General features: G+C 41.7%; 1 protein-coding gene across 1 annotated transcript in view; it reads right to left on the bottom strand.

The window, feature by feature from the left end:
- Nucleotides 1-7561: 7561 nt before the first annotated feature.
- The window catches only part of ITPRID1 (ITPR interacting domain containing 1), a 31088-nt gene continuing 19461 nt past the window's right edge, over nt 7562-19188 (bottom strand). The window contains exons 6-10 of the mRNA XM_054385140.1: nt 13954-14039; nt 12073-13569; nt 9550-9677; nt 8540-8651; nt 7562-7867 (exon numbers count right to left, since the gene is read on the bottom strand). Of these exons, the coding sequence (XP_054241115.1) occupies nt 7562-7867; nt 8540-8651; nt 9550-9677; nt 12073-13569; nt 13954-14039 (2129 nt within the window). The remainder of the gene's footprint in view (nt 7868-8539; nt 8652-9549; nt 9678-12072; nt 13570-13953; nt 14040-19188) is intronic.

Raw genomic sequence — 19188 nt, 5'->3', positions numbered from 1 at the left:
AAGGAAAAACCTTTTCATTCTGAAGGTGACAGAACACTGGAGCAGGCTGCCCAGAGAGGTTGTGGAATCTCCTTCTCTGGAGACATTCAAAACCTGCCTGGATGTGTTTCTGTGTGACCTATTCTAGGTGATCCTGCCCTGGCAGGAGGTTGGACTAGATGATCTTTCAAGGTCCCTTCCAGCCCTAACATTCTGTGATTCTGACAGAGCTCCTTAACCCCTTTGTTAGTCTCTGATCCTGAAGTACTCATAAATGTCCTTGGGAAGAGAAATAAGTGGATTTATATTCCCAGGTTTCTGAGGGCTAGGACATCTTACTGATGTCATTGAAGGGACTCTCAGTATTGGACTAATAGCTTTAGGCTACCTTTAAACAGATGGACCTGCACATAGATGAACTTCTTTTTCATCTCTCCTTTGTCTAATTTTGGGTCTCATTTCAGGTCTCTCATTTTCATTATACCTGCTCAACTGTTGCCTATTCTCCACCTCTTTCTATGTCTGCCCCTTGCTTTCATATTCCTCTGTCCCATCCAAGCTACAACATTTCTCTTGTGCTCCTCACAAGCCCAGTAGTTCTGTTTCTGCTTGGGTGGTAGTCAGCCAAGCTTCTGTTTGCTTTGGCAGCACTTTCTTACTGGTATTCATCTCTGAGGGTGGGCTTGCTAGGCAACAGCTGCATACAACAAGGCTATTGCATAAGTCTCCAGAATGAGATTTCTTTGGCACCAGCAACTCCAAATTTCCCTGGACATCTCACCCTGCTCCCTTCTGTCCTCAGCCACACACACTCTCAGTGCTCCATGGGTTAGCTCAGCTGGAAACCTAAGCCTGAGAAGGGCACTCTCACCTTTGGCCAGCCTGGTTAGGGATGACTCTCATGCCCTTGCTTCCACTTTGGTATTTGTTAAATGGGACAAGGATGCAAGGAGTCCAGACTACCCTGCTTCCAAGGTCCTCTGCTCTGATTAGAGCGATCTTAGATCTGGAACAGCTCTCCTGATGTAACCAGAGTGATATTTTCTCATTATTGCTATTCCTTGTAGATCAGAAATTAAGGGCAGTGGAGCTCTTATGCAGGGCATTCATAGGAGTGTCACTGATACAGCAGACCCTACTTTTCAAGTTATTAGGTTTTTCTTTTTTTTCCTGAGTGACTATATCTACTTCCTACTTACCATAATTTCTCTCTGTCAGTAGCTTAGATAAACCTCTGGAAAGTCCAGCCAATCTTTAAAAAACCCAGTTCACCAGCAAGATAACACTTAACTACAGAATTTGCTTCACACTGCCCCACGTATCCTGTTTCTAAGTAGGTTTACAATAGGTCTATGGTAGGTCTGCTTGTCTGTTAGAGAGGAAGCTGTACTTGGTATGAGAGGTGTAAGGCATATCCAGCTGTATCTTCACAGACTGGGAGCTGACCTAAAGCAATTTCCTGTAAATTCATATAATGAAATTGAAATGGAATGGAGTATGGGAATGCTGAGGTGAGCACCACAGTTTTCTTCACCCCCCTGCACCTTCAGCCTACTCTCTTTTTTCAGGGATCCCTGGCAACCTGCCACTCTTAGCAGATGCTTACTTTAGCTAAAACCCCTCTAATAAATACTGCAGCCATTCCTGGAAACAGCTGGCTAAGCAGAGAGAATAGAAGAGGAGGAATATTTTACCTGTTCATTTTCAGAAGACTTTTGCAGGCGACAGGATCAGAGCTTACCAGTGACAGGCAAGGGGTACACTTGTCAACATCTTTAGGTGAAGCCCCTGGGAGCCCTCACACTCACTTAGGGTATGAGGTGAGGGGGGGGAAATTCTTATCTCTCCTTCTTGTCTCCCCTACTTCATGCTTTCTCCCTACTTCTGTGACTATCATTAACTACAAACTTTAATGTCCTAATAGGCTTCTTTTGTGTTTTAATAGTGGGAAGGGGAGTGGGAGCAAACAGGAAAGGCTGCCTCTGTTCTGCATTGTTTGTCATGGTAATAAATGTTTCCCACATTAAGGCTGAATAGACTCAATGGGACACACCTGTGTTCCTCTTCCTAGCTGTGATCTGTGCTAATTGTGTGAGTGATGCACCCACTGAAAGACAATAGAAAAGAATGAAATGAAGATGGATGAATTGAAATGCACCTCCCCATGGAGGTGAAAACAATGTATGTCACTTTCTTTTAATTCCTGGAGATCTCAGGTCTTCTGATTCTGAATTTTCCTATCTGATAGCAAAATTACCTTTCTGTTTCTGTTTCAGCCTCTTTTAGCCACATCCATTCCTACAGGGAAGATCAAAACCTTGTTTCTGGAGAAGAGAGAGTTAAAACAGTCAACAGCCATATAAAGTGACACTGCAGCTGTTTCTTAAGTAGCAATGGATCTTAATGAAAGGCAGCTCATAAAATTATTATCACAGCAGCAAGTAGAGGTCCCACCTGATATTAGGCCCCCATTGTGCCAGGCACCGTATGAACACATTAGGAGAGAATAACTTCTCTGCAAGGAATTTAAAACCTCATTAGATAAGACAGAAAGAAGCTGTGCCAGGAATAACGGTCCCCATGGGGTAAAGAGAAAGACCCTGATCACAGGGTAAACACATGGTAGAGCCTGGAGTAAGACGATGGGTTCTTGCCATTTGGGCTCACTGCTAGTCCTGAGAGGAGGAGGTCATTCACATCTAGTAGCTAGAGACAGTTTATTTTTATTGCTTGAGGCCAAGATTTAAGATTTTTTTTTTTCCAAGCACAGGTTTGAGTCCTGCACAGGGGAAATCCTGGACATGTCTTCACCACATGCTGGGATGCAGTACGGAGGCAGCACTCCCAGATCACGCAGAGCTGGGTTGTGTATCCAGCAGAACGTCATCATCACATTTAAAGCAGCCATATCCATGTTAGTGAGTTGTCACACTCCCTTGCATGAGCTCTGCCACCTTCTAATCCAGTGTCAAACCTTCTTTGGACTTGAAGTTGAAAGGGGCTGAACTCCCGAGATAGTGCTTTTCTTGGAGTCTGTTGGCAGCATTGACAATTAGGCAACTGATGCATTAACATGCCAGAGAGGTTCTGATGTTTATTCATGTGCTGCTCTCGAGGGTTTATTGAATTGATGCCTAGTAAAGCAACTAATGGGAGCCCTTGGCAGGGTACCTTAGATGGATTTCCTTATTATCTCCCTAGATTTTATACTCTCTAGCAAAATCAATATTCAAGCTGGTGCACAATGCAGCCTCTTTTAGCTTCAGGGTTTAAAGATTTATGGAGCATCAGGGAAAACCAATGAAGGCAAAAGACAACGACAAAAGAAGTAAAATCCAAGGGACACAAATTGCTGCTGAACTAGGGTGGGCAAAAAAAATAATTAGGTTTTGAATTTTCTGTCTTTGCCTGGAAAACATTTTTTAATTGACCTCCCCCACCCTGCCCTGCCTCCTTTCCTCTCTTCTGTGTTTGTGAGGCTGCACTCTAGAAATTGTGACCAGGGCAGAGGAAACACTGAGTCTTTAACAGGCAGTTGTAAGGACTTTGGGTGGCAGTTTTAGATTTCTGCGTGCAAGAGATGCTTTAAGGACGCAGGAGAGCAGGTAGAAGAGCCACTGCTGTAACATACCTATACAGCCTATGCATCTTGCCCTCTTCCATAGCAGGTCTGATCTGCATCACATGGAGTTTTGTGGGGCCTCAACAGACTGGTGAAACATCCAGTGGCTCTACCTATTTCAGTTTTGGAGAGGTGGAATGGGGAAACAGCCTTTTGCTCAAATACTTCTTTCGTATTTTTATTTTGTATGTGTGTTTGTCAGAAGTCCTGCTGTGTCACAGGGCCAGTTTTACTCAGATTTCAGACTTGCTGACTGCCTAGCTCTAAAATTTTTACTACCCATCTAAACCCCTCCCAAGATCTGACCTGCTGCCTTGTGAGCCTGCAAGCTAATTTATATGGTTCTAGCTAGCAAGAGCAATTATGATACTCAATCAGATATGTTATTATTTCATTAATACTGTGGAGTTATCATTAAGATTCTCACCATGTTTGCTTATGACTGCCCTAAAGGGAAATAAATGATAGAGTTTAAAAGGTTGGTATCACTGTGAGGTTAAGTGGGAGCACAGCTGGCTCTCACACTTACCAGTGCTACCCCCTGACTTTCCCAATCACAAAATTACTGTTTTCTTTCCCATCTCCAACAGCAGCATTAGGAGGCTTACTTCAGCCATCCTTGTAACATGCTTGGAGGAGTTATGGTGTGAAATACTGTTTTTTTGTGCTTGGGGCTAATTCAGAAGATTTTTCACTTTCCCATTGCTTAGCATAATTTTTATTGCTTCAAGATTACAACTTAATAGTTAAAACAACATTGAGGGCTTGAAGGGATATCAAGCTATAAATGGAAATAAATTCTTTGCAATAATATTTGTGGGTGTCTAAGTGTTGAGTATGGAGGAGCCCTCTTCTGTCTATGACTTGCACAAAACCAGTTTGTAGTTAAATTGAAATGAGAAACTGGACTGCACATAGCAATCTAGAGCCCATTCAAGCAGGATGGTTTTGTTAGCAGGAGTCGGATTCAGTCCTGGTTAAGAATTCAAATGGCACTAGAGGTCTTGACAAAGAATAGCTGCCACCTGCCAGGTGTCTTCTGTGACCATGGACATAGGACAGACAGGCAGTGGTTACAGCATCAGATAGCTGCAGAGCTTTTATGCAACATGCTGCAGCGATAGTTGCAAAAAAACATCTTGTTTCATGGGAGAAATCACAGTCCTGCTGTGGCTGAGGTAAGGAAGCTTCTTACCCATTCTTTCTTCCAGGAGCCCTTCAGCACTGGCATCATCATGTGTCCTTCAACGTGTTCCTTAAAGTTATTAAAGTGAGGTACAACGGCTGCACGTGCAGCTCATCAGCCAGTAGAGAGATAAAATACTAAGCCAAATTTATTGCTTGTTCAACCAAAACTTACATGAAGGATCTTTTGGTCCTGTTTGCATTCTGCCTGAAGACAGTATCAGAATCACAAATCTTGATATATAAACTCTAAAACCCTTGACAGTGTGGAAGTGGTGTACGAATCCCATGCGGGGTCTCAAGAAAGGGGCAAATTTCAACCAGTAAAATTCATGGCCCAGCAGGCTGTGGAGGATCTTGTCAGTTCCTGTGTTATACCTCTCTCCTCCAATACTTTTATTACCCTGAACATCTGTGGAAATGTGGAGGTGCAGGGAGCCTCGAGGCTGCTCAGCATGTTTGACTCCATTTTCTCCTTAAACATGTGCAAATGCTACTTCTATTTGCACCTTTGCAGAGCTGTGATTTGCAACACCAAAGCCTAAATGACACCTAAGATCCCTCCAGAGCGTTAAACAAACAAACCAGCAGGACATCTCACAGTCTGGGAAGTGCTAAATTGAAATCAGTAGTACAAACTATACCGCTCTGAGAAGGAAATGGTTGAATTTCTTTGCTCTGATCCAAACCTGAGAGGTATCTTCTCATAGCTTTTTCTGCATGAATCCAGGTTCTGTGCACTCCCTAGAAAACTGAACCAGGATTCTGATTCAAGGCTTATAGCATAGAGAATCCTGTGTTTCTCATCTCATTTTGGTTTTAACTGGATTTATACAAAGCAAGGATGAAAAGGAAGAGGTCAGCCAGGAGGCTATCCACAGTTTGGTGTTCAGCGCTTCTGCACTCTCAGTGAGCTTCTCATTTGATACTGACAGTAGATACAAGCCTCACAAAATTAGTCAGAGGCAAGCTCAGCAGCAAATTAAAAGCTAGAATGTGGCTAGGACTGTACAAGTTAGTTTGGGCTTGAGGATTAACGTTGATTGAAGGACTGTGTTAAAACAACTGGCTGTAAAGAGAATAACTTCCAGTGGTATCTCCTGGGCTGTCTGCAAGTTTATTGTCAAAAACAATCTCCCTCCTCTTCCTTTTGAATGACTTTGCAATTAATAGCCCTACCCCATCTGGCTGGGCTCTCCTAGGAGGAGAGGCTGAGAGACCTGGGGCTGTTTAGTATAGAGAAGAGAAGCCTTAGGGGTGATCTTATCAATGCATATAAATATCTGAAGGATGGAAGTTAAGAGAATCGGGTTGGGCTCTTTTCAGTGGTGACCAGTGATAGGACAAAGGCTACAAACACCACCACAGGAGATTTCACTTGGTCTTAAGGAGAAACTTTTTGAGGGCGCTGGTCCACTGGAGCAGGCTGCCCAGAACAGTTGTAGAATCTTCTCTGGAGACTTTCAAAACTCACCTGGACACATCCCTATGCAATCCGCCCTAGGTGGCCCTGTTTTAGAGAGGGTTTAGATGATCTCGGAGCTCCCTTCCAAACCCTATAATTCTGTGATTGTCAATAGGAGCATAGTAAGTTTTGCAGTCATGGAATAGCAAAATAAAAAGGGTGTCTCTTCAAAAAGCCTCTTTTCTGGCCAGGCATCTCATTGCATATGAAACTGCCATCACTGGGATTTGTTATAATGTAATGTTTTGTTCATGTGTTTCTGTGATGCATTTCAGGAAAAAGGCCACAGCTATTAAAACCAAAATCCATCAGTCTGCCCTCCATCAGTCTGTCCTCCATCAGTCTTTCCCTTCTGCTGAATCATTACCTAGGCTACTTTGGAAAGATTTCTTCAACTGAAAAAAAAAAAAAGAAGAGAAGGCAAGTAAGTGTTATTTCCTTTGTATGTTGAGAGAACATTCTAGACAAATCTTAAAAGAAAATGGGTGCAAAAGATGACAAAACACGATCTCACATATTTTGTACCCCTGTTCCTCACTGTCTGTAGTTCTTATTCTTTGAATTGTGTGCTAAGGAACCTGATTCTGCTTGATAATACCAGTGGTAATGTCAACACGAATCAAGAAAATTAATCCCAGTAGTTAATTTAAGAGAATGATAATCCTCTAAAAATTGGGACACGTGCTTAGGTGGAAGAGATCATTAAATGGTAAGGTAACTAAGACAATTTTGCAGAATATTTTGCATTAAAAAAATACAGAAAACCAATATTTTATGGTTACATTGTGAGATCAGATCAGTCAGAAATGCTGATTTAGAATTTCTTCAGATAAACAACAAGCTTCCCAGTTCAGTGCCTTTACTGCCCTTGTAAAACTGGATAATTGTCTCTGCAAATTGAAGCCATAAATTACTAATTTCACATGGTGGGAGAGGGTTGAATATACTAATTAGTCAAACAGTCACATTCAAAGTTCAAGCAAGCCAAATCTCCACATATTTGTATGTTCTTCTCTCTGGAGCAATGAGATCATTGCCACAGCTTACTGAGAAGTACCAAGGCAGGTCTAGTCCCAGATCTGCCTGTGCAGACTGACCAAGCCCTGAAACACAGACTGCATCCCTTTGGATGAACACATGGTTTAGCAGGAAAGGGTCCTGATCCAGGCTATGGCAATGACACACAGAACAGTAAAACCATGTTGTAGGCCAGTCATCCCTTTCACTGAAAACCTTGAGGGTGAGACAGGAGCTTCTCCTTACACTGTGTATAAGTGCCTTAAAGTCCAGTTTTTCTTGGGGAGGTCCTTTTATTTCCTTTTTGCTGGTGAAGAGCTCCCATGGCAAAACTTGGGTGAGTTTGGCTCAGGTGTTGTCCTGGTAGGAAACTGCCTCGAGGGTGCCCCCAAGCATGGTGCAGACAGACAGCCTGCTACTGTCATGGTTTTGCTAGGAACTCTTTGGGGCACCGGTTTCAAGTGCCCACACTGAGGATGTGCAGTGTCAGCAGCATCTGGAAATGCTTGTTTATTCTGGGCTTTTCTTTCTCCCTTCCAATCAGAGAGTCCAAGCTCAGAAAACAGATGGGATTGTTCTGCTAGTAATTGGTCCAGCTGCTGCAGAGAAAATAGAAGGAGAAGCATATTGCAGTAATAAAAATATAATAAAAAGAATCAGGCAGGATACACAAGAGTATATGAAGCATGCCTGCTTCTTCTGCTTGGTCCGAAGAAGGCATGCTATATCTGGCAAATCAGATGTTGCCATAAAAAAGAAGGAGAAAAGCCTAAAGGACATTTTATTCCAGCAGATAGATCTAATTGCCTAAAGGAAAATCTGCAAATGGATTTCAGTATGTGGCCACTGCAATCTTGACCCTCTAACCAAAGCTTGTCAGGGAAGAATCAAAAGCAAGTCCCCAGACTGCTTTTCCTTCTTCACTTTTCCTAGTCAGACAGATAGCTGGTCCAGAAAAGCATCACAGCAGTAAGTGTTTTTTGGGAATTACATAGGCTGGCTGCCTGTGACTTTACTCTGGAAATGGAGAGCAGAGTAATATACAGTCACCTTTTCACATATTGTCACTTTTCCTGGGTAGTTTAGCTCAGGTAGCCAAGCAGAGAGGGTCAAAGATATAAACTGTAAGCCTGTGATTGGAAATCTTCCTCCTGTTAGCACTGAAACGATTGTGTGAGTTGTACCTCATGCTTTCCACTTTGAACACTGAATAACAGGACAGGCTTTAAACTTCCCCTGCATGATCCAGAGCTGTAGTTTATACAACATACCATAAGGATGCTCTCCCTGACGTGGCGAACTCCATCATTCAGCTGAAATGCCAGCTCTGCAACCTCCTGACGAACAGCTTGCCGTAAGAGTTGCAGGTGTCTGCCTTCCTCCCTGCAGGGACAGCAGTGAAGGCACACTTGAGTGAGCAATGAACACCCAGCTCTTCCTTAGCCACAGGATAACATTTCTATCTCCCTTTGTTGCAATTTTGGTTTTACCTTTAATCACAGGATACAAAGAATCATAGAATTGTTTCAGTTGGAAAATATCTTTTAGATCATCAGGTCCAACCATTGTCTAACTCTACCAAGTCTGGTGCTAAACCATATCCCTTAGCACTATTAAATACCTTACAAGATAATAAACAGTAGCCCTTGGGTGCTTGATTCTTTGATTATCCCAAAATTAAGCATCTAATTGCAAAGCCATCTTGGGCCTGGGCAGGTTTGTCACTTTTGGTTTGTCACCAGCACAGTCTACATAAATGCCCTACTTTCAGGCAGCTCAAGAATGGGAGCCCCCAGTAACTTCTTGTGAACCTTCTTGGTAATCACTGTGAACTGTGTCTGAGTTCATGAAAAGATAGCTCAGATTTTCCTGCATCATCCCTGCATTGATCATGAGTATAAAGTACACGGCCTAAGGGATTGATTTATCAGAGATTACTCCCACATTCTTTCATGTACCCAGCATCAATCTGGACAGAGCTCCAGCTGCCTGAGATCTGTTTCTGCACTCCTATTGCTATTAAAATATAGTATTTCCAAGCCAAAAATCTAGCCTGTTTCTGTGGAGCAATCTACCCCTCCAACTTACTCATGTTTAAGAACCTTGAACAGCAGGACAGAAGGTGGACTTTTCCCTGAGCAAAACCTACTTGTGGGATGTCCCCAGTTGCACCTCATCAACCTGAAGTGCTGTGGTAACACCAGTGCCCAGACATGTTGCACATGCCCATGGGCTCTAGCTGATGCTGGATTTGGATTTAGGTGTGTTGGGCTGCCGTTACCTTCCCTCATCTGGCATAACACCAGAAAATAGCTCCAGCTGTTCAGTCATGTGCTGTTCAATCTCATCCAGCTTCTCCTGGAAGTGCTGGCAGGAGCTCTTCATCGCTTCTATTTCACGAAGGGGACACTACACAGAAAAGTAAGTTGACACCCTACTTTACTACTTTTCTTTGAGTACTTCCATGTCAAGTGCAAATGGTATGGGTCCTACTTTTATCCACACAACAGCAACTCTGTGAGAGCTGCCATAAAGGTCCAGATGTTACTTCAAGTGAGCTTGCTCTTGGTGCATCATTCACACCCTTGTTACCACCTTTTCTCCTAAAGCTTAGAGGATTAAGTTCTGACAATGCCTGAAACAATGAAGACTTCATTTTTGTTGCTGAAGGGGAAAAGGACTTTGATTAATGTGCCAAATTCTGATGTTATTGCATTGTTGCCAGGCATTATATTTGAGCAGGATGAGTTGCCATGGATAGATTAAATTACTGTCCACTTGAAATTAGAGACTGTTTTTAAAATGATAAAGAGGAAGAGGGGAGGAGAGGGAAGATAAATAAGAACTATTAGAAGGAAAATCATCTTTCATGGTGGTTTCTGCTAAGCATTATACTGATAACTTCTCATTATTACCAGTTAGAAACCTAGAGTTGGATTCATCTAACCAAGTGCAGACATTTATAACAAAAGATAGACATGCAAGTGCTGCAACAGAGCAATTGTTCTGCTCCAAAAGTAAACATCACAATGCATTGTCTCCTACATCTGAGGTTGGAGGATCTATGCCATAAATGCAACCGCTATCCTTCATGTGGAGAAGGTGTCTGGTATGATTGATCACCTGCACCTACCTTGCTGTATCCATCTGCACAACTTTTTAACAAACCTACTCCATATTGTACCTTTTGGATCTTTTGCATAGTGCTTTCTAGACATTTTTTAGCCTCGATGAACCACATAGAAATTTGTTTGGGATCCATCAACTTCTTTCTAGTGACCCGAAGGACAGGAGCTTTTCGTGATCATTTAAGCATGCTTTTTGATGGCTCTAAGTCCTCACTCAGGTCTGATTTGACAGTAGGTAGAAGAAATCATGAGTACCATATGAGCACTGCTCACTTGCACTCCCCAGACTCCCATCTAGGAACAAGAAAATTGTCTGAGAATCAAGAGCCAAGTTTGGAGTGGGGTCCAAATAGGAAATCAGCCAACACCCAATCTGAAGGTGTTGGTAACACATCTGACTACTGCAGTAGGATCTTTGCTGCCCTGACCCGCAGCATTAACAGCACCAATAGGGCTCACCTCCACTGGAGTCACAGGACTGCACTTACCAAACTAGTATTAGTCTCTGATTAGTCATTTCTGAGGCAATCCACAGACTAGAGAAGACAAGTCCCCATTAGCCCTTGTTAGAAGAGGAACAGAACAGTAGTGAACTGAGAGAAAGTGATCCCCAGCCCAGCGTACCGTGCTGACTCACTGCCATCTTGTGGCAACAACAAGAGAGCTGGCAAAAACCTGCTTCCGATACACAAAAAGACATTGCAGATTTATGTGTTCAATGATGAAGCAGCATCAGCATAAGGTTCACCAGTTTCACTTTCTGGACTGTTATCTAATAGTTTTATTCCCCAATTTGCACAACAGCTCAAGTTGTGAAGAGCAAGCAGAAGAGGAAAGGTGGAAACACTGACACATGAATAAGAGATACACTATTCCTCACCTCCTTGCTTTCTTTTCATTCTTCCCTTCCTTTTCCTCCCTTCCTCCCTCCTCCTCTCCCTCCTTCTCTCCCTTCCTCTCTCCTTTCTTCTCTTTCTTCTTCCTTCCCTACCATCCTCTCTTTTCCCCTTCCTTCCTCCCTCCTTCTCTCCTTTGTCAACACACTCTGAATCTTTCACAACTTTTGAACTTTTCTGAACATGGAAATACAAAATCTCGTGGCTTTTTTACTATCATCACTTTTTATAGCAATTATTCATCTTAGCAGGACTTCAGATTTAATGTGAGCTTCATATCCTACCATGGAAAAATGGTTTGAAACTCTGAGAAATCTCACTTCACTTTGATTTAGTGCAGTCTGGCTTATGGTATATATCTGGGTGTTCACAATTAGTATTTAATAAACACTAAGTAATACAACCTAAATGAGTTCTCATTAACACCAAATCATGTAATCTTGCATTTTCTGCTATCTAGTAAGTTAGTTGGTCACTGGACCTCAGCTGATTCACAGGAACTCACTGAAGCTCACTCTCAGCTCTTCATTTGACCTGTGAATTTTATCACCCAGTTCATGATAACAATTTTATGACTGTACTGATCAAACCGATCTAACAAAACTGAATGTACACCAATACAGAAGGCAATGCCTCTTTCCCCATCCATTTTCTCAGTGAGATTCCCAAGATATGTCTTACTAAAGAAGCAAGAATGGCAGGAAGGGAAAGAGGAAAGCAGCTTGTACATCTACCTCATAATTGTGTCAGCTCCTCAAGTATATGAAGAAACCTACTCACCGCAGCAAGATTATGTGTTGCAGTGTCCTGCAGGAGCATCAGCATTTTCAAGAGCTGCAGCTCAGTGACAGCATGATTTGAGCAGCCACCTGCAGGGTGTTGGGCAGAGACAGCTACAGGGAAGGTCCATGGGCAGCAGCTGTGGCAGCAGCAGCAGTGACAGCAGTGAATTTCCTGCACACCGCTGGCACCAGAGGTTTCACCCCAGCAGTGTGACCTGCATTTTCCACAAAGCATGCTGTCAAGAGAGGCTGATTTTTTCAAGTGAATATGGGATGGACTAAGCAGTAATGGCTGCCTGGGTTTCCTGGCAGGGATGCCAGTTTGGCTGGAAGCTTCAGTGGTCTGCTTCACATCATTCTTTGAAGCCTCTAGGTCTGACCGTGTGAGAGGACCATCCTCAGAAAAGTGTGCTATCATGTCAGAGATGTCCACAGGGTCTTCCCTAGCAAGAGTCTCACTGAGAGGAGCATTTTGCCCTGTGCCCCTCAGTCTTGAAGTAAATTCCAGCCCTGAAGACATCTGAACAGTAACAGATTTCAGAGGAGCAGAAAGCATGTCACCATTTTGGACAGTGTCTCCCTGTTCTGATTTGTTAGCATCTAATATCTTCCCCATGCTACCAGTATTTTGATCTTCAGAGGAATTTAATCCAGCCCCTTCCCCTAGGCAGGAAGGATGCCTCTGAGATACTTGCAGAGGACATCTCAGAGCTGCACTGCTCCTGGTTTGCACTGCAGAACTCCACTGTGGAGTTTCTGGAAGCCACATTTTGGGGAAGCATTTTGTATTTTTTGAATCAGTATCCATTTTGCAGAACTTCTGCTCCTTTGTCACCTCATCCATTTCAAGTGGGGTACCATCTTTACTGACCACTTCCACACCCCAACATGGTTCAGTATGCCTTCCATGGGCACTTTCAGAACATGAAATGACAATGTCACTTTCGGTCCAGCATGTCTCACCTTCATCTTCACCTCTGATTTTGTTCTCAGTGATGACTGCAGAGCTTAAATCACTCAGTTCAGAGAAGGTTACATTTAGCTTTTTGTGTTCTGCAGTAAAATATAAATTATAATCAAACATGGAGGAGCTGGAATCCTCTTTATCCTGAGTATCACACTGAAAACATGGACTATGCTCTTTCCTGAACCCTGGTTTTTCAAGTTGCTTCCATTCAGTTGTATCCTCTTTCTTCTCCATAGCATGTGATAGTTCTTGGACAAAAGCCTGTGGCTCAGCATCACTTGCCCTATACTTGCCATTTTCTGCAGACAGCAGCAGTAGAGTCTCTTCTCCTTGGTCACTGCATGCTTTCATTGATCTAGGTACTGTCAAAATTGTCTTGCAAGCTGTGGTGAAGACCTTAGCAACACAGTGGTCTGGCTTTTGTTGAAAATCTTGATTTAACATAGGAAAAACTGATCTATGTGGTGGAGGCACTTCTTGATTGTAGATATCAGAAAGAAAATTAGTATCTCCTGACAAAGATGTATTCTAAGGGGAAAAAAAAACACCAAACAACAAAACACCACAAGAAACCCAATGTAAATATTACCTTTGCTTATCGTGGTGGTTTGCCCACCACTATTTTGTCCCAGGACATCTTTAAATACATCTTTAAATACTCAAAAAAACCAAAGAATCAAAGATTCTTGTAATATATCTTCTCCAAAGCCTGTAATCTTGCACTGGTGTGATGAAGGAGTTGCACAAAATTCTGAGAAAACTTCTCACCTTTTTTTTTTTTTTTTTTTTTTTTTTTTTTCCCTAGGAGTTTGATTTTGTTTTCTAAAGCTTCTGAAACTCCATAGTTTTCTTCATGTTACTTGTGCCAGGGTTATGGAGTTTTCACAGACCTACCAATGCTCATTTTCTTACTTGTAAAACTGCAGGTTCTGGAAGCTCTTCCATGAATCCACTGCTGTCTGACTGGCAGCTGCTTGTTCTTGTCACCATCACCTCTCCTGAGGAAAACAGAAGGATAAGAAAAATGAGAAACAAAGACAGAAAAGAAGTACTAGGCTGAAATGAATATAGAACTAACAGAAACACTTTAAACATATATTTCCAGGAATATTCTTGATCCAAGTAAGAAATCTGCAACAACCAGAAAAAAACAAGCAAACAAACAAACAAACAAAAAACCAAACAAAAAAAGAAATAGCAGTGCTCAGGACAGCTACTGCTGGTCTTACTAAGCATTTACTTATTCACCAGTGTCATTATCAGGTGCAGATCCCAGATTTTGGTACATTCACAAAACATGCATAGTGTAATTAACCTGTAAAGTAGCCAACCACTTCTTTTCATTTGCTAAAAATCCTGATTTTTCTTTATTAGAACTGACTCAGACCTAGTCACATTCATACCTACAAGTCACATTTCAATGATATCAACCTGATGACTCCTGAAGAGAAAGGGAGTTGCTTCAGTCTCTCCCTAGATCAATTTGAGGTACCATGTATCATCTTTGGGTTTTAGTCTGAGAACAACAAATCACGGTAACAAGCAGGTATGATGTAGGATTGCATGGCAAGACATAAAGGCAAGAGGAAGATATTCTGGATTTAATCCAGAGTAGGTTTCTAATCTAGCAGCTTCATCATCTGGATAAATCAAATCTTTTCCTAACTTTTGCAATTAATTACACACCATTAACTAGCTGATTCCATGAATAAAACCTAACCCTCCTTAAAATCATGAATGCTTGAAAGTAAATCCTTATTTACCCTATACTTCCCAATACCTCTCAGCCCTCAGATAACTTACACTTTCAGATAACTTTCGTCTTCAGATCACGCCATCATTCCCAGATAGCTGGCATGAAAACAGAGGTAGAGCTGTGGGAGTGGGCTGAGGGAGCTTGCTGAGGAAGAGAGAGAGACCAAAACACTGTGGATACACTTCTTCTCTTGGGCCTTACATACACAACCACTGCTGATTCCAAGGACTTTTTATGTCCTGGTATACCCATGAAAAGGTGACCATTCACCCAGCAGTTCTGATTAACTAATTTTCACTTGTGTGAATGGAAATTGTGGAAAAAAAGGTCCGGAAATTGTGGAAAAAAAGGTCCAGAAATTGTGGGTTTGCATTAACAGACCATGGGTATTATTAAATGCACCTTAGGCATCGATAAATGAAAACCATATAATCTATTTATAGGCAGTGATTCTGAAGTAAAAACAAGATAGTATTTTATGTTTTCCAAATGACTTACTTGCATTGTCAGTCCTGGTATCATTATCAGCACACCAGTAAATCAGTAACTTTCCTATTTCACATGAGAAATATGTGATTCCTATCTCACAGTCTACAAAACCTGCAGGGATGTTGGTGAAAATTGCCTGTTTTGTGGGTGGTCTCAAAACTCATCCTTGCAGTTTCCCACAAATGACATCATGGTTCAGCTTCTCCCCCAGGCAGACTGCTCTACAGATTCTCTAAACTTCTTCTAAAGCTGTTTCAATTACCCTTTGCATCTTTGCCAGCTGTTGCTTCCAGTGTGTCTGTCTGGACTACAGTTTTCCATACATAAAAATGAAGAAAGAGAGACTTTGGATAAATTTTGAAAAGCTGAAACATTCCAGTTGTTGTAGCTCCAACCAATTCGAGGCTCCAATTATTTGAATCTCAAATACTCAATTGTGTCCTACACCCATAACTGCTAACCTTCAGGCTTTAAAGTTTGCAGAGTCTGATATCTGCTTCCCTGGTGTTTTAAGGTGCCTGTTTTTCTCCTGAGACATGCAGGATACAAGTGTAGCTGGCAGGCTACTAGTAATTAAGTGCAGAGGAAACCCTGTAAGTTTTTGTGGAAGATTAAGTGTCATTAGAATTCACCTTCTGACCTGGTCACAAGCAGGTGGCTCTAGAGATGTTCAACCCACTTGTTATGATACATGTGATGCATACTGTTTCCACAAGTCAATTGGGTTTGGGTATTGTAACCATGCAGCCTTTCCCCCCACATTTGCATTCATGCCCTAGCTAGAGAATATCCAAACCACAGAATCCTAGAGTAATTTAAGTTGAACAAGACCTTTAAGACTATTGAGTCCAACCATTAACCCAGCACTGCAAGTCCACCACTAAACCATGTCACTAAGCACCACATCCACACATCTTTTAAATAGTTCCAGGCATGCTGATTCCACCACTGCACTAGGCAGCCTGGTCCAGGGCTTGACAATTCTTTTGGTGAAGAGTTTTTTTCCATGTGCAGTGCACTCCAGGCTAATCTTTACACACAAGGTGAGGTGTTAAAGAATAGATGAAATGTCTGTAGACCATAGGCTACTAAAAGACATCGAAGTCATTCCTGGACCTGAACTTGAAGGAGGTGTGATGTGTGCCCTATCATGTCTGTCATTGAGTAAACATGCAAGGTATGTAGATAAACCAAGGCTCAAAGAACTCTGAAAGGCTGTCTGCATATATATATATATACATATATATACACACATTTTTTTTTTTAAACAGTGGTATAAGAGGACCTAATGACCAATCTGAGCACAAACCCAGTTTCTACAATTTTTATGTTGACAAAACAGGAACTTATAAAAGAGAAGAAATGTATAGTAGGAGAACTATTAAAAGCATGGTTCACCTGCACTTGTTACTGTGGTTTCCTGTCTTTAGCCCAAGTAGCCACCTTCATCTGAGCTAAGCATCTAATTTGCACCTACCCACATATTAGATGGGTAATGAATACTTCTAGAGCAAAGGCTTAAATTCCCCATATAGTCAGAGGAAAGTGGTGTCTCTGAGGATCTGAACTGTGGCTCTTTTCCAACTACCTTCAGATGGCTAATTTAATCATTACATCCCACACTGACTAGCAAGATCCTGCCTAGTGTGCCAGACCCTGTTGAAGGTAGACAGGTGAGGAAGAGGGGGTTTTAAAAGATGAGATGTTTCTGGAACACTCTCCTCAAAGCCAGTCCAAATTCCTTGGTTTCTGTGGAAGTCTGAATTAAAAAAAGAAAAAAAAAAGACTTAGTCAAAATGAGTATGGGCCTCCAATTCAAGGTGAGGTGAAAAGCTATGAAGAGATTGTCAAAGTGCTCCTACAAGGATGTTAAGCCAAACAGCATGCACAAAGCAGAGCTGCTTTGGGAAGGCATTGCAGGCTAGGGCCATGTTGAAGCTAGATGAAACAGGATAGCCTTTTCCATTTGGGGCAGCTCACTTTCAACCTGTGTAAATATAATTTGGTTTAATGCCTGTATACTAGAGCCAGGTGATGTTTGCACAGCAAAGGGCAACATTTGCATACTGGGGAAAATATGCTTTGGGTGAGGAGTTGGTCAATCTATTACTTCATTTCCTCTAAGCATCCCAAATAGCAATTAAGTGTGACTGCAAATCAGACCATGCCTGATGCTGACCTGAGGAGGCATAGAGTTTCCCTCTTTGTAATATTTTGAAGTGGTAACAGTCCAGCTTTTCTTGGAAGAATGTACTACCCAGAAAGGACAGCCATAGCCTGAGTTTCTAGTAGGAGATGGACTCTGCAGGGGTCCAAATCAAGTCTTTGCTAGGTCTCCTAGGAGTTATTGCTTTATCTACCAAGTGTCCAAGATGGATTCTGGTGGTGGTTTGTCTCTGAACGGACTAGCATCTAAAGCCCTTCCAGCAGTGTCACTACCTCACAGCCACAATTCCTAATGCTTAAATGAACTAAAGCTTTTTGGCAACTGGAAGATTGTCTTTAGAAGAGATACAAGTTGGCCAAAAAGATAAAGGAGAGATCAGAAAAATGTATGCAGTTTTAAAATGGTCTTGCCATTAAATGGCCTTGCCTTTCTCATTCAAAAGTTTGGGGTTTTATTTTCCCAAAAGCAACTTAATTTTTAATTTGAAGAAAAGTGTAAAAAAATGGGTTAAATCACCTGAACATTAAGCAAAACTTTTTTTTCATTTCTCTTCTACCCAAACTGCATTTTTCCCTGATCATTTTGTTCAGCCACTGAACCAAAATATCCATTATTCATGTAGCTTGACTCAGTTCTCCTAGTGTGGGGAGACACCCCAAGCCTCTAGAGATTCTGCAAATGCATGCAGAGCATCACACCAAGGGAAGATAAAGTATGTTTGGAGAAGAGGTAGAGATGCAGACCAGTATTCAGCTATGAACTGAAAATTACAACTCTGGGCCCTTTGCAGAGAATACATCTGGCTATGTTGGAAAGAGGAAACCTGAGAATTGCCCCTGAAGACCTTAGTGAGCAAAACCTTGGCTCTTCGCCTTTCTGTGCTAATTGAACTGGGATACTTTAGCTCCTGCATCCCATTTCTCTTCTGCCTGAATTTTAAATAAAAATAGGTTAGAGTAACTTACTAATCAGGTTTCTGCTTCATTTTGTACTGTGTAAGAAAGTACAAGCCTTCCAAATCCTGAAGGTCCCACAGCTTTCCAGCCTTTTATTTGATCAATCCAATTTCCTTAAGAGACTTTTTCTTTCCTTGTATTTGCATGCAGATACAGTGGCTCCATTTGCAACAGCCTGCAGTGAAGGAACTTTCTGAAACTATCAGGATCTTAGGTTCACCACTAATAGAAGAATATTCCCTAGTGATAAAAAAGCTCCACTATATATATATAATTACAAATACATAAGTGCTGGAGTGTAGTTTTGCATTCCTCTGAAGACTCTACAGCTGGTTTTCTGCAGACTTGGCTGCAAACACCACAACCTCTTTGTAGTTTCTAGCCTGGAGAATACTTGCAAACTGGAAAAAGATGCTGTGAGAGTTATTACACTGCTTGGAAATAAGAGCACGTTTTTTTGTATGTCTTTTGAATCACATTAACATTGATGAATGCACTTCAATATTTGTTTTCTACATCCTCTGAGTATATATGGAAGCACAGGCACAAAAACTTTCAATGCAAGGGCATTTGTGCAAGTTTGAACTTTAAATTCACAAATTAAAATCTGGACTGCTCTTCCTGTCATTAAAAAAAAAAAAAAAAGGCAAAATAACCAATTGCAGCCTAGCAATGCTGTTCAAATCTTAGATATTTATGCAACTATTTAGATGTTGCTACACAGAAAAGCCACAATTTATTCTGGTATTTTGTAAAAGAAAAAGACACCTGAAGGACCT

Source organism: Indicator indicator, chromosome 11 (assembly GCF_027791375.1).
Source record: "Indicator indicator isolate 239-I01 chromosome 11, UM_Iind_1.1, whole genome shotgun sequence".
Lineage (NCBI taxonomy): Eukaryota > Metazoa > Chordata > Aves > Piciformes > Indicatoridae > Indicator > Indicator indicator.
The sequence above is the reverse complement of the archived record's forward strand: the minus strand, read 5'-3'. Positions and strand labels throughout refer to the sequence as shown.